This window comes from Pelobates fuscus, chromosome 1 (assembly GCF_036172605.1).
Source record: "Pelobates fuscus isolate aPelFus1 chromosome 1, aPelFus1.pri, whole genome shotgun sequence".
NCBI lineage: Eukaryota > Metazoa > Chordata > Amphibia > Anura > Pelobatidae > Pelobates > Pelobates fuscus.
The window spans coordinates 235,569,002-235,585,772 of NC_086317.1; the positions used below are offsets into that span (position 1 = coordinate 235,569,002).

The 16,771-nt window shown below is 38.5% G+C and overlaps 1 protein-coding gene across 1 annotated transcript in view; it reads right to left on the bottom strand.

Annotated features, from left to right (window-relative positions):
• The window catches only part of MED13 (mediator complex subunit 13), a 106,289-nt gene that overhangs the window by 19,756 nt on the left and 69,762 nt on the right, over positions 1-16,771 (bottom strand). Inside the window, exons 11-18 of the mRNA XM_063455261.1 lie at positions 14,502-14,586; positions 12,995-13,116; positions 12,382-12,469; positions 11,329-11,543; positions 10,702-10,898; positions 5,445-6,358; positions 720-887; positions 134-357 (exon numbers count right to left, since the gene is read on the bottom strand). Coding sequence (XP_063311331.1) covers positions 134-357; positions 720-887; positions 5,445-6,358; positions 10,702-10,898; positions 11,329-11,543; positions 12,382-12,469; positions 12,995-13,116; positions 14,502-14,586 — 2,013 coding nt within the window. The remainder of the gene's footprint in view (positions 1-133; positions 358-719; positions 888-5,444; positions 6,359-10,701; positions 10,899-11,328; positions 11,544-12,381; positions 12,470-12,994; positions 13,117-14,501; positions 14,587-16,771) is intronic.

Below are 16,771 nucleotides of genomic sequence, written 5' to 3' on the forward strand. Positions count from 1 at the left end.
TGTTCTGACTCTTATTGCCGTGATCATTCCAAGACAGACAGCCTGAACAGCAGCTGAAGTTACCTATTATAATAATAAAGAACTGAGGAAAGAGTCTTAAGTTAAAAATAAAAAAAAATAAGACTACTCTTACCTCATACATTGCTGTAAGATCACGAAAGAAACTTTTGGCTCCATTTAATAAAGCCTCATTCTCTGGGCAAACCACGACATAAGCGATGTCTCGTTGAGACCCATAAGGTTCCAGCATTAATCTTTCCCAGTAAGGCAAGGCAAAAGGCGAAAGCACCAGAAAGTCATAGTCATACCCCACCAGAAATGTAGGAATTGGCAGTGGTTCAGGGGACTCATCCGTTCCTAAAGAGAAGAAATACTCTTATAAAGATGACTTAAAAATGGTTTAGATCAGTAAAATTACAACACAGTTAACCACTCTAGATTAGGAATGTTACTAAATTGAGGCAAATAACTACAGAATAATTTCCAGGTCTTTGAAATAATACAACGGAAAAAAAAAAGTTGTTGGATCCATGTGCTGTCCTGCCAAGATTAGCAAATCCTCTCTTAATTATTGCTGTTTAAGATGTTAAGGAAATGTTATCTTAGAACAACCACCACCTGCAAACACGTATATGCCGTTAAATCCATTTATTTTAAAGCTTTAATAAAACTAGTTGAATAATTGCACATTCAAACCAAGCGTATAATGAAACTCTTACCATAAGACCCACGGCCAGCCATTTTGTGAAACTGTTGCCACGTTAAAGGTCCTTGAACACCCCAAGATCGGACTGTCCGTTTTTTCTGGACAGCATCTTGCAAAACAGGTTGTAATGAAAGAAGCATGCGTAGTATGTCCTGGGAACACTGCATACTGGCATCTACAGCTGCAATTATAAAGAAGAATCTGTAAATGTAGATTAAAGATCTAACAAATGACAAACATGTTTAGCATTGTATTTCATGTGTGTGAATGACATTTGTTAATATGAAGAACGATGAGGACTCAAGATTTCCACTTGCCACTAGACATTGGCAAGTACAAATTGAGATCCAAGTATTCAGTGACAAGTAACTTTCAAGGCCTGACTGGTAACACAGGACTTGAAATGTTAAGCCCCAAGACCTTTATATACATCTCCCGGTCCTAAAGAACTTCTGATTAAGAATATTCACATTTGCGGCACTTTATACTTTACTTAATGTTTAAGAATAATATAGGGTCAGTTAACATGAACCTACTAAACTTTTTTTACATTATAAAGCTTTGGGAAAAGGCAACGCCTAGCCCTAGAACATTCACTTTATAGATTATACATTTTGTTTAAATAAATAAATAAATAAATGCAACAGATCATTCAGGATTTTCATAGTAAGAGGTTTATCTAACTTGTATTAAAGGGGGAAAAAAAAATCACAATTGAAACATCCTGAAAAGCCTAAGATGTCTCATATGAAAATGGAGGAAATATGAACCAAAATGAATTTATTTAGCTATTATTTAGCAGACAGCGAATTTTTAAATGATCACATATTTGTGCCATAAGCCAGCACACTGCCTAATGAAGCAATTACAAAAGTAAAAAATAAATACATAAAAAAAAATACACAAATGACAATTACACAAAACCACTTATTCCAACTTTTCACAAACAATTCAGGAAAAAAATGTTTTAACTATGTAGTCAGTCTTGCCTCAGGATAAATAAATGGACCACAGCAATTGATACAACAGCGGCTTTGTGAGCAGAACAGTGAACCTGTTGTGAACAACCTGTGTTTTTCACAACAGGATCACTTTAAAGCCTAGCTAATAATGCCATTTTAAGCCCTGCTATTCTTACTGGAAATGTCGTTACACATTTGAAATTGCTCCCATATACAATGAATTCACCATATGTCAAAGATACATGGTGTATTCAATGTAAAATATCTAGTTACCTTTCCTGTTCCAGCGCCGCTTCGTGCAAAATTCACCTCCGAACTTCCTTTGGCTCGCCACCAGTCTTGTCTGATTTCCCATTCTTATGTACGTATCCCCAAGCAGGGCAAAGCTCCTCAATGATGTCACATCACTCAGTTTCTCCAGCCAAACTCCGGCCCTCCAGATGTTACTGAACTACAATTCCCATGATTCTCAGTCTATTTCATTCATATAAATTGTAGTTCAGCAACATCTGGAGGGTCAGAGTTTAGGGAAGCCTGCCCTAGACGCTGTTCGAAGGATCGGCTAGGGAGTTTCCACAGCAACTACAGCACATGCAGTCATGCAAATCATTTCTGAAAGTTCGATTACCTCATAAATTAATCTTATACTAACTGAATCAGACATCTAAAAAATGTTTTTTTAATTTTGATGATTCCGATTTAGTCCATTTACCAGGAATCCTAATCTGACAAATTGCTTAAGAACCATTTTTTGTACATGTCCTGTCCATGTCAAACTCTCTAGGGCTAAATTTTAACTCGTCAAAGGCTAGTGTAGAGTGTAAGTTTTAAGCCTGGAAATAGAATATACCCACAACATACAAAAATAGTTTTACTCCAGAGAAAATACTGAAAGCAATGTAATCAGTGGAGATGTAGGTGAACCATCATCAACAATAGCACACTTAATGGAGAACTCCAAATTGCTGAGCTGTGCCAGTCATTTTATTACAACAGCATCTAAGTTATCACAGGGTAACACCTCTAATGGCTGTCAGTGTGACAGGCACTAGACCAGTCTTTAACGCTACAAAAACAGCAATGTTTAACATTGCATGGTTAAAACTGCAGAGGCACTGCACCGAAAGTGCTTTTAATGAAAAGAAAAAAACCTTAAAATAGATTCACTTTGCAGTCTTGGCTGTTAAATGCCTCATGTGCAGGATCCAAATTATTTTTTGGTAGTCAATGCTATTTACACCAACGGTACACATCCCCTAACTTTAACCCCTACATTATCCCTAACCCTGAAATGGCATTAACCCTAATCCTACACTAGACCTCAGAGGGATACCTACTGCTCCAGCAAGGTCAGCAAAAGGATTTCCCAGCTCACACAGTACAGCACATTCTGTGCAAGCCATCTGTGTAATTGCAGCACGATGGTACATGCAGTCCCTGCCGATCACACTGTGCTGAGCAGCTGTCAAAACCAAGTACCGCTTGCTATCGGCAGGGGGGGGCAAGCAGATCCTGAGGATCTTACCTCAGACCTCAGTGATTGAATGTGGGTAAAGTCAAGTATACTATATATAATATTATATTCTAATGTCCCTCCAATATATATATGCAAGTTTTTAAACTAACTGCTTAATAAATAACTCAGATTTTCTTTCAGACACTTAAAGGAACACTATAGTCACCTAAATTAATTTAGCTAAATAAAGCAGTTTTAGTGTATAGATCATTCCCCTGCAATTTCACTGCTCAATTCACTGTCATTTAGGAGTTAAATCACTTTGTTTCTGTTTATGCAGCCCTAGCCACACCTCCCTTGGCTATGATTGACAGAGTCTGCATAAAAAAAAAAAAAAAAAAAAAAACTGGTTTCACTTTCAAACAGATGTAATTTATCTTAAATAATTGTATCTCAATCTCTAAATTGAACTTACAGGAGGCTCTTGCAGGGTCTAGCAAGCTATTAACATAGCAGGGGATACGAAAATCTTAATTAAACAGAACTTGCAATAAAGAAAGCCTAAATAGGGCTCTCTTTACAGGAAGTGTTTATGGAAGGCTGTGCAAGTCACATGCAGGGAGGTGTGACTAGGGTTCATAAACAAAGGGATTTAACTCCTAAATGGAAGAGGATTGAGCAGTGAGGCAGCAGGGGCATGTTATATACACCAAAACTGCTTCATTAAGCTAAAGTTGTTCAGGTGACTATAGTGTCCCTTTAAAATGACCAGATGTTCTTTTTATGATGAGACTATTCTTTTATAATGTAAAACATTGCTGTTTTTAGAGGGATAATGACTGCTCTGACAGCTGTCACTCTGGCAGCCATTAGAGGTTCAACCCTGTGATATCTGTTGTCCTGATCATCTCTTCATAGTCTAAATGTTCATAGCTGTGACATTATTGAGAGCAAAGGTAAGTTATTTAAATACAGTAAGATTAAGTAGACACAGATTACATAACTAGTGATGTCCACTTCTTAATGCACAGTGTGTCTCCTTTTGGCCAAATGAGAGCTGGCAAAATCTGCAGATCCGGTCTGCAGTCTCTGCAAGCGCTTCTCTTTTTCTCAAATCAGAGGCTTTACAATGAGCTGTAATATAGCTTATTGAGAAAGGGGGGAGGCAGATGCTCGCACAGCACACCTGCCACTTCAGGTAGCTATCTGGAGCCAACAGAAGGAACAAAATTGGAAGCTTGATTGAAAGCTGGGGGGGTGTTTTTACCTCATTTATAAAAGTGTTAATTTCTATCCAAAACGGCACTTTTATAAACTGTCACGAATCAGCAAGCTGAAGTGCTTTGTGTGTTTAGTGTCCTTTTTATAAACAGGTCACCAGAGAGCTGTGTTGCACACGGGTACATATATGTAACATCATATGTCCTCGGAGATGCCATTTTATTTTTAGTGGTTAAAAAAAACCAAAGATGAACAAGAGAATCAAGAATTATTTCTCAAAATGAAAATTGTCCATATATAAATATACAGGAATCCATACAGAAATATTTTAAATATTCCATATTGCAGAAAGTTTTGTGTTGCACAGAACACTTAAAAGGGACAATGTAAGCACCCAGACCACTTCAGCTCGTTGAAGTGGTCTGGGTGCAGTGACCCAGGTCCCTTAACCCTGCAAAGGTAAATATTGCAGTTTTTAAATAAACTGCAATAATCACTTTTGAAGTTTGACTCCACCTCTAGCGGCTGTCTACCAGACAGCCACTAGAGTGACTTCCGTGTCGTTAGGTGACTTGATGCAAGAGGACATCCAGCATCGTCCAAAATCCCATAGCAAAGCATTATACAATGCTTTCCTATGGGGGAAGTCCTAATGTGAAAGCTGCCATTGCTGACGAAGGTGGAGGGGAGCAGAGGCAGAGCCTGATGCAGCACTGCTGAACTTCGGTAAGTGCAAGATTTTTTTTGTTTTTTTTAACCCTTTCTGAACCACTGGTTACAGAGTAATGTCAATAAAAAATTAGAATATTCGATTTTCCATTGTACAGTTAAGGTAAAAATATTTCAGTTAGGATACTGTGTGCAAGAAATCAATGATGAGTGCAAAGTAAAACAACATTATTTACACATCTAATGGACCAGAGCATGCCTGATGCTGATGCCTGTCCAACACAAAAACTAGCTATAAATTTAGGGGGGGGGGGGGGGAGGGAGGAGGAGAAAGGAAATGTTTTCTCTTCTGTGATGTTAAACTAATGAAAATGTAAAAGAAAACAAGAAAACATAAAACCCATCCGTAGTATGGTATTACTTCACTTACCATTTCTTTTAGACCAGCGATGTAAGCAAGTACTTTTCACAAGGGCTTCATCAACTTTGCCTCCAGACATGTTGTCCATGAACTGTCGACCATGTTCCAAAGCCAAGTAGCAATCATTGCAACAGTCTTGTTCTTCAACTCGTGCTGAATAACTCACTATATTTGTTTTGATTACAGGTTCCTGATCCGCAGCTCCAAACGGAGAGAATAAATTAGTGCACTGATCATGAAGAAGTAGTATTAACTCATCAGGCATTTTATCTGGTTCCTTTAAGGGATGATCGGCTCCATGTGCTCTAAGAGCTTCAAATCTCTTTTCTACCTCCTTACCACAATCTGTGTGTCGACCAATGATATCCAATTCATCCTCTAAAAATAGGCCTGAATAATTGCCAAACTTACGGTTCATCACTGCACTAAAACCACAAGTGCATAGATATTGGACCTCTTGCATTGGGTCAGGAATATAGACTCCAACATCGGCTCCTTTTATGTTCATGTTGCAAACACAAATGCAGCAGCTGTCAAAATTACAATCCTTGAAAAGATTCATCACAGATTCTGAGAGAATAAGGTTGACATACAAGCTGTGGGCTTCTGGAATAGATGGAACAGTCGCTGGCTCAACAGAGTTCAGAGGCCTGCAAGTTGACGGTGTGGAGGCAGGGGAATACAAATCAGAGTTTTCATATTTCACAGAACCTTGAACACTGGCTGGACCTCGTGGTGTTCGAGGTGTTCGTGGAGTTCGTGGAGTGGGAGCAGAAAATCGAGGGGTGGCAGGTGAAGGGAGAATACCTGTGCCACTATTACTAGGAGGAGCGCTATTAGACATTCCAAAAGGCGTGTGGGTCTGTGGCGTGTATGTCTGAACATAGTCTTGATCCATTGCACTACCAACACTGGAAATATTCCTGAACAGAAAAAACATATTAGATTTTCATGCATTCGCATTCACATTCCAATTAACAGTACAGCATTTCATTTTACATTATAAGAACACATTTCTTTATATTATATTCAATATCAAGATGTAATGCAGTACAAGTAACGTGTGTAAATGTATGTTTAGGAAAACATCATATTACACTTCACAGTTAAATAGCAGATATGGAAAACTATGGCTGAGCTACATGTGCAACTTTGCTTTTTTTTCGATGCATAAAAATTCTTTAGTTCAGTTTTCTATGCACTGCAATTTAGTGCTGAGTGTAAACTATGACATTGCTGCCGCCCAGGAGTAGTGGGAGTCTGAGCGCAGGACTTATTTTTGTGTATTTGCTTTTGTATCACACAGCCGACAAGCCCATGTGTTCCTGGTAAGGGGTAATAAGTAAGGGGTTAAGAAAAAGATCCCTCTCTGTCTCCGAGTTTTTTGGCCCTATTGCACAAGAGTGTTATTCTTTAACACATTTACACTGATTATTGTGTTACCATCTACTACTGTTGTCTCTCATCCATTTGAGGATCCAATAAAGTGGAGTTCATATTACAGAAGAGTGTGATGGAACCCTTCAAGGACACCAGCTGCTACAGAATTCAGAGGCAAATTAAACCGGCTCTGAAAATTGTGAGTACACTTTTTCCCCCATATACGGTTTTATCCAATTTATCTTTTCTATTTTTGAGATAGCTATGCTTTAATATTCCTGCCTAAAAAGGAATGACGTAAAATTTAATATCTGTCTCATCACAGATAACGCTTTTATGCTTTCGAAATTTAAAATTGCATTTATGAAAAACCCAAATTTCAGCGATAAATGTTAGAAAGGCCCTTCAAAAAGCTACTTGTGTAGACAATCTGGCCCAATATTCAGCCAAGACTAATAGTGAAAATAATCAAAAGCTTAAAACACAAGTTTTATTTAGAAAGTCTGTTACTTAGAAATCTGATACAATACAATAATTGTAATCAGTTGTTGTAAAAAGTATGATTTGGTGGCACCTCTTCACCACAGATGCATCCTGCATTTGCTGATACATACTTGGAAAAGTATTCTGTATGGTAGCTTTGATAGTTCAAGAAGTTTACACCAACTAACTTTTTCAGATCAAGTCAACATTTCAGCAGACTTAAAAGGACACTAAACTCATCCAGATAACCATCTCAATTGGTTGGGTGCAGTGGCCTTGTCCACTTAACTCTGCAATGTAAATCACGGTGGTTTTTTTTTGTTTTTTTTGTTTTTTTGTTTTTTTAATTCTTTATTTATGTTGACAGAGATAACATGGAGAGATCGAATACAATCCCGTAACTCAAACAAAGATTGACATACACATTGTATACAGATTTTAGTAATTTATCTATCGCATAACCATGCGGTTGATGGTGGTCGAAAATACCCCACCATTGCTCCCGAAACTGATGTATTGGCTACCTTAATACTCTCTGATATTGCTTGTTACAATTTGTCAACTTGAGTTTTGTGATTTGTAAAAGATAAAAAGGAAAGCAAGAAATATGTGGTAACCTATGGAACTTAGCAGTTGTATATGTACGTAAAACAGCATTGGTGTGTGCCCTCCATCTGCCGGGAGCCCTCTGAACTAATATTGTGCTGCGTAATATGTTTCTCTGTGTCTCAGAGTTAGATGACTTGCTACGAGTTTCCCGCCCTCTGGTCTGTTAAAGGCCCAGAGGGTCTCCTGTTGCGGGAATCATTGCGGGTTTTACATATTGCCGGCAGCTGGCAGGGCCCTCCGAAGGCTTTGGTTTGCGTTCCTTTGTTAACACCTGGTGTTTACACAGTTGCATTTTTTTTTTCCCCCAGTGTTTACATTGCAGGTTTAAATCCACCTATAGTGTGTGTCTTCCTGAGAGCCTCTATTCGAGCTTCCGCATTTTTTTATTTTACACTGGACAAATATAACTAGGGGTATGGGCAGTAAAGCTTTAGAGCTACAGGTTTGTGTTCTTAAATCAATAGTGCTCTTTTAAGGTCGGAATTTCACTGCTTTGGTCATTCGGTTGTAGCTTTATTGCGGTTAAAGAGACACTATAGTCCCCAGAACAACCACAGCTTATTGTATTTGTTCGGATGAGTAGAATCATTCCCTTCAGGATTTTTGCTGTAAACACCGTCTTTTTCAGAAAAAAAAAAATGCAGTGTTTACATTACAGCCTAGGAATAACTTCCTCAGATATCTGCTAGAGGAAGCTTCATTGTGCACTGCTGCAGAGTAAGCAGTGTCGCCACCCTCTGCATGCAGACACTGCACTTTCCTCATACAGATACATTGATTGAGTAGATGCAGATTGGCCAGGGCTGTGTTTGACTTGTGCTGGCTCTGCCCCTGATCTGCCTCCTTGACAGTCTCGGCCAAACCTATGGGGAAGCATTGTGATTAGCTCAGACCACCACTTCTGCTTATGTTAGCAGACGGGGGCCGGTCAGAGGCAGACAGGGTGGAGTCAGCAGCTACAGACTTTAATACAAGTAAGATTTTACTATATTTAGGGAGGCAAGAAGGGTCCAGGGGGACTAGATGGTGGTTTTAACACAACAGGATCAGGAATACAAGTTTGTGTTCCTGACCATATAATGTTTCTTTAAGGATCATGCTCATGTTGATGATCCACATTTCATTAAACCTCTGTCCAGGGATAGAAAGCCTGACTTTCTAAAGAAAACAAAATGTATTACAAGCCATTGTTATCTTAAAGTGCACCTGCCAGCTTATCTTTAGCAATAAAATTATGAGCATTGTGTATTACAGCAGGTTCACACTCCTGAATTATGCAAGTAATCATTAAATGAGACCAAGCTGTGCTTTTTTATTTTCATCTAGGATGAATCGTACAGGCCACTTAATTACACAAGAATAAACTATAAATAAAACAAAAACTTTGTAATACATTAAGCATTAAAATATAAAATGTATCTTTGATATGGCGAGCTTGTTTATGAAAGGCTCTCTTCATCCATAATTCATGTTTTGTTACAATTAAATGTTTTTCTTGTTTCCAATTGGTCAGCGCTGCACAATAGCGCAATATAAATAATTGTAATAGTTCAAAAACATTACCCTTTAGAGCAGGGGGGCCCAAAATGATGATCTCCAGCTGTTGTATAACTACAACTCCCATGATGCTTTGCAAGCCTTTGCAAATCATGGAAGCTGAAAAATAATATTCTGAAGGATGACTTTTTACAGTGACAAATGTGTGCACAGATTCTGCATACATGCCACTAAGTGTGACACATTTGTAACACAAACAAATCTCTAGAAAGGTTACACAAATTGGAAAACTGTTTCAGCTAGTGACAATAAATACATATATTGACACTACAAAGTTTTTATGTATGTAAAAACTCAACTACAGAAGATGAAAACTGTGCTTCCCAATATTAAATCTATTTTAATGTACTTTAAAATATACATAACTATAAACACTGTACTTGCCAGTGTCTTTTGTTTATTTTTGGGATCCTATAATACAGAGTTAAAACTAATTTTGCCATAAGAATACAAATCGAATGAATGTGAATGCACTGAATGCTTAAATCTCCCATATCAGATCCTTTGAAAGCAAATGCTTAAAACAAATCATGCATTGGAGTACATGCTCTCTTAAATTTATATTGTGTGATTTGCCTTTAATTTGATAAGTGAAGATAAAAGAACAGCATTAAAAGACACATTCAATTAACATGACACGTTTTTCTAGACCAGAAAAGATTCATATCCTCAGTTTTAGCTTTTTAAACTCTGATAATATGCCAAAGCAAATGATATAATCTAGAATTTTGCTTTACAGTTTCTCCATATAAAATTTAAAGTGATCTTGATTCCACAACTATGTCAATACCACTGTTCCCTGAAGACATTCTATAGTTGTGTTTAAGTTTTATTATCAATAGATTTAGCCAATATATGCACTAAATTATATTCTTAAAGCAAATTTCCTTGAATGTAATTCTGATTTACTGTCATCATACCTTCTTTCTATCATTGGACGGTACAGATGTAAGACTCCCAAGCAGGCTGACTCACTCAGAACACAGGTTTTACTGTAATGAAGTGCTCTATGAGGACTATGCCTCGTGTCCATAGAAGTGTGCCAGGAACCCTAACCCTGGACTGTGAGACATGCATAGTAATGATGAAGATGGATGAGCTCCAAACTATATACAGAATTGAAAATCCTTCAACTGTAATATCTGCAATTACTACTTGGCATATTGTAGCTAAATAACACACATACTCTTAAATACAGCAGAAAGTGATTATTTGGGACGTTTAATAGTAAACTTACCCATCTTTGATAAAGGGGATTGTAGGTACAGGAGGAAGCAACTCCAGTTTTCCAACGGTCCAGCTTGGACGGTAAATGCACTCATCTGGTACCTTGATCGGTGGCAAACACTGACTGGGAAGAGTTCTTAAAGGAGCAAACATGGAGCATCCCACTAACACTTGACAGGTTTCTGGTTTGTATACATAGGAGAAATCCTGAAGCAAAACACAGTAATATAGACTGTAAACAATGGTTTCTCCTCTATACAAAACATTTTCAGGAATAACTGATTCTGCTTATTTTATTTAATTTTTTACACAATGAGAATAAGTAAAAAATGTATTTACATAATATATGCACAAATATGTTCCTGTTCTGTTGAATTTGTGATTAAGAAAATACAATTCTATTCACAACAAAGCATACTAGCAGAGTTATTCACAAAACTACAGACGTATTAGCAATTTAAATCTCATTTGCAAACTGTAGGGTAAAATGGCGAAGCACTTGCTATATGCAAAGTTAGAAACAGATCTTTCCAGTTTAAGCCTCAATTTTGGCTTTCATATTAAATTTCCTAAAATTTTGTGAGCAACCATAAAAGTTTCTAAAGAATATCCTGCATGGAGCAGATGAACCTCATACCTTTATTTCAGAAGGTTTTGGGCTGCAGAACCCTTCTTCGACTTCAATTCTAAACTGAGAACTTAGACAAAAGCCACCTCCATCTAGCATTGTTCCTCCAGGTGTAGTGTCCATGTTGCCATAATCTTTATTATTAATGTTCATGGGTGAGAACCCCATAAAATGTTGCTCCAGGGATGGTGGTGTTGGATACATTTTATGAAGGTCTGCTGTACCTATATGGAGATCATGAGGCGTTAAAAACACTAGCCAGTAATAGTCATCTCACAACATGGTACTTTTATTAAAACATATTTAGTAATTCTTTAATGGCCTATGAAGAAAAAAAAATTAAAATCAGGCATTACTTTCCAGTAAGTGCAAAAAATAACCCATTCAAGATATATTACTTTCTTGCAGTCCTCACAAACAGGGACATAAATAACTTTGAAATGCGAAACTACTTAAAATTATACAATATAAATAAAAATTAATGAGTTCGTGGTTGTTCAAAATTGAGTTCGAACTAAAAAAATCCAGTCTACTACACTGCTGTAATTCAAATTTTGCTGAGGAATATCCTACTCTAACAATTGACTGATGCACGCAGAAGCAATATTAAGCAATTTTTTTTTTTTTATATGAAATGGGTCTTATACAAATTAAAAAAAAATTCCATGGCAGAACTAACTCACATGTGCACTGTGGTTGTGGGACAGTTTATTGTAAAAACCATGTGCCTAGTTTGCTTATTTTATTATTTATAAAGCACATCAGATTTTGTAGCGCTGTACAATGGATGCAAAACAAATAATGTAATTATAAATATTAGCATAACTTAAGTTTGCATACCTACTAAACATAAAAATATGTATACCATCAGTGACATATTTTGCCCAAGTTGTTTAAAAACCGAAAAAAATAAATAAAAGGGTTAAACCTCCATTTATCCCAGAAATGATCAACAAATCACATAATATTCTAAAGAACTTTCAATGGGAAAAACTAGTCGATAGAGGAACAATTTACAAAGTACTCCTAGAAATTAAACATATGGAAATAAACATGAATTACTTATGCAAGATAAAGGGTCTAGGTTTCCAGATTTGGACTCTTTGTTGTTGGATTTGTCATCACTGTGGAGTATTCTTTTAGATCCAGGCTGCAAATAAAATAGAAATATAAAAAAAAAAATTAAATTAAACGATCGCACCAATTCAGCATCATGCCATGTATCCCAAACAGCAAGTGCCGCCATTTGTTTTCGCACACATGCCCTTATAAGCCAAGCATGAAAGAATCTCACGGTAAAATAAACTTGAATTTGCCTTTACTACGTAGTTTAAATACTTAAACGTGTGCATCAAGCTGGAGATATCCCATCCCTCTTTTAAACACTGTACAACTTATAAAAAAAAAAATGCATAAAACTAATAAATGCTTTGTGTTCTGCCGCATTGTTTCATTTATCCCATAAACACTGCACACAACAACATTATAGGCACAGTAGGGGTTGCAGAGAGCTATGTTCGCGGTTAATTTCTGTGTTTTGTCATCATTACTACTGTTGACATATTTGCACTTGTATTATATTGCAAGTATGTGAAGTGTTAAAGTTGCAGAAGAGGGATCACAACATTTAAAAAAAAAAAAAAAAAAATCAGACAAAAAACAAAAAACCACATACTGTAAGTTCATCTTCATCAGAATTGAAGAGGTTATCCAGATCTGTATATGAAACCACTAAATCTGTTTCATGAAAGAGGCTGGTTGACGCAGTACGGGGTTGAGTGGCTGATCTCTGTGCATCTGTAATAAATAAACCGTAACATTAGATTGTTGAATTGAGCATTATTACTTACATAATAACCTGCCAGAATGCGCTATCAAAGGTAGCTCTAAATTTTGAAAAAAAAAAAAAAAAAAAAATCTTAATTGTATTTTATTCCCTTCCAATATTTTCATCTCAATTAAGTTATTTTGGCGGCTGGCTCCCATCTTGTTAGGAAGGCACAGAGTCCCAACACGCAAAGTATATAACAGTACAAGGAAACCACCTATAACGAGTCCTTGAACGTGGCCAGGCTCAATGTATAATAAAGAAAAACAGTCACAAACAAGCATAGGTCAAAAGAATAGATGCAGCATACATCAAAATTAATACAATGACACACAGTGTGGGACCCAGTGAAGTACATACACCTGCTAAAGATGGGCACTCTGACACTCCATAAAGGAACACAAAGATCTATTCCTGACCCTAGTGTCCATCTGGACCTACTGCCCTATCGTAAAATGTTACTTTTATTGCAGTCTGCGGGTGCTGGCTCTGCCTCTGATCTGCCTACTTGGCTGACATCAGAAGTAATGACCTGAGGGACTCACAATGCTTTGCCATAGGAAATTATTGGATTGGCTGTACTTGTCTTGGAGGCAGATCAGGGGCAGAGAAATTGACTGATTATACTCACCAGAACAAATACAATAAGCTGTAGTTTTTTTGGTGGCTATAGTGCCCCTTTAATTTAATATGTTAAAAAGGTTATTGAACAGTTAAGTTATTCCCCAGATGCGTGACCGCAAGGTTTACGGGCTCTACTGTTTGGCTGCCAGAGGAGAGAAGGAAGGGAAGAAATGGGCGCCAGTGACAGGCTAAGCGTGAGCTGTGAGTAACAGTAAGCACTGTTACGATTTCAGAAATTACCAGTCCATTAGGCAAAGATGTTTTACACCAGGTTAGAACTTCAATTTCTCTGAAACCTTTATCTACTAGACACAGGCATGAAATGGGAAACATGGTCACATTTTCAAAGGATGTGCTATAAATGCCAACACTTATTGAGATGGTAAAATGAAAGGACAATCTCTTATCTACTAGATCAAACTTTTCAAAAGGCAAAATTGTTAACTGATTAAATACATGGTCTTTTATACACACACACACACACACACACACACACACATTTAAATAGCACTCTAATCTCAAATTTACTAGCGAATGACATGTGAATTAGAATATGAAAGGTATGGCAAAACTTAAACTCACACAAAGGGAATCAATATTAACAGTCAAGACATATGATGGTGTAGGCAGACTTTGCCACTGCTTTGCCAGCATTATGGGAGATGTAGTTCAAAACATTGCAACATTGTCTGCTCCTGGTTGTACTATTTTACCATATTTAAAACCTCACCCTGTTTAACTGATGGTGTGAAGAGTGACATGGGATCTTCGCCTTCTTGAGTTAGGACTGCAACATTTGAAATTCCATCTTCTCCCTAGAGAGTAACCATAATTAAGTACACTATTAGATAGGGATCAACAGATACCGATTTTTTTTAGTGCAGATACAGATACCGCTAATCTGTGAAAATCTGTGAACTTACAGGCAGATAGTCGATAACGATATTCTGTACCTTTACCATTTATAAAAAAAAAAAAAAAAAAAATAGATTTCTACACAAATCTACTTTTAACTGAACAGGTTTATTTATTTCAATTTATTTATTTTTTTTCAATTAAGTGGTAAATGCACAAAATATACATGCCAGTCAGATTTATTAATTTTTTTGGTCAATCTTTCTTTTTATTGAGGCATAGAGTTGCATGGGAACAGAAGAAAGAAGGGGAGACAGTTAAGATACATTCCAAATGGGGGTATAACAATACAGTTGATATCATGTACGTGAAGCATCTGCTTTTTTTAGTAAGTAGATTGTTAACACATCCATAACTGTAAGGTACAATTGTCAAGGTAATACTCAAGCTGCTCTAGTAACAGTATAGGTAGTGTGGGTACACTATGCAAGATAATTAAACAGGCTAGTGTGGTTAGATTAGTTAGCAGAAGTGTATATATAATGTACATAGACCGCTATCCAAGACGTGCTATAGTCTTGTGTTCAAGACGTTTATTACAATCTTATGACTTTTCGTGTGACTATACAGGCTAGTGACATCGGACTGAAAATTGCTAGGCAGATATGTCTGAGTAGACAGGCTAGTTAAACATTGAGTCTGGCATGCATTGAGAACATTATACCACTGGGTTCTGGGCCTAGGAATAGTAAACTGCGCAGCCGATTAGGTCAAAATTACAAGCAACTAAATAAACAAAGCTTAGCTAGTACTTCAACAATAAATGGGGAGTCTCTTATCAGGCATGTCCCTTCGCTCGGCGTCTTTGGTGAGTTACCAGGAGCTCTGAGTGTGGTTGTGGGTGCCCAGTCATCCGATCCCCAGTAGCGGCAGAAGTGATACAAGTGTAGGGGAGTCCCAACGGTTATTTATCGCAGTGTGCCGTTTCATGTTGTCTTCCAGCTCCGGGTCTGCAGAAGGGCAAGTATCGCTTGTCCATTGTCCCTGGTGTTCATGTGGATCAAGTACGTCCCTTGCCTTAGGTTTGTGGAGGGTCGTGGGTGACTCCGGTCATAGCGGGTGATATTCTGCTTGCGTGGCTGTTGCAAGGAGGCAGTGCCTCGAGGTGTTTTCAGCCCGGAAGTGTGAGCAGCTTGGTGGGTAGTTGGCTGTTTGCGGTGATTGTCGGGTTCAACCGATGGGCAACAGGTGCAGAAGATTGCCCTCCAGCCCCAGGCTGTGGTGATAGACACCCTCTGTCCACGGACTCTGTACCTACGTGCGGCCCAGTCCTGGCCCCCCCAAGGGGCAGTTGGAAGATTGCGGTGACATCCGCCGCCTGCGGTGTGCGTTCTTCCCTTTGTGTGGTCGATGTCTCGAGGCCATGCCTCTGTTGGATATCAGCCCGGGCGGGCAGCCGTAAGTATATTAATAAGGCGTTATGGTAAGTATATTGCCCGGAGGGGTATCTCCTGCCTCCTGTTCCGTACTCTGGTTGGGTTGGTCGGCAGTGGCACAGGTCTGTAGTTTGTCCCAAAATGCCTGGAACAATGCATCCAGTCTGGATTCAAGAGTGTCTGGGATTGGCCCTCGTGCCTGTGCGTGAGTTTGTGGTAGGGCCTCCGTCATTTTGTGAGGTCGGAGTACCTTGAGGAGTCTGCTGTGTTCAGTTAGTTGGGGTAATGGCTGGTGCCTCAGTCCGTTCTCCCAGTGGGGACCGGGATAACCCCCACCGGTCCAGAAGGGGGGTTGAGGGGGAAGGGGTAGGAGACCAGTGGAGTCACTTGGTACGTCTGGTGTCGGGGTGAGCGGCAGTCTCTCCCCGGCTCCAACTTTAGTAGGGCGCACTCTGCGTTTTGTCCTCCTGGCCCCGACTGGTTTCAGAGGGGTGTCCTTCGGTTCCGTGGCGCACTCCCAACATGGGTAGCGCAACCCGGTGAGTCTGTGGGCTATGTTGCCGCTGATTTTACCCCGAATGCAGCAAGTCGTTGTTGCCCACGTCTTTACTGCTTGGCTTTTAGAATATTTACTGTTCCCTTCCCCTCCCTGTCCCTAGGTGCTCCTCTCCCCTCCCTGGTGTGCCTCATTGCTTCTCTTGTAGTGTGG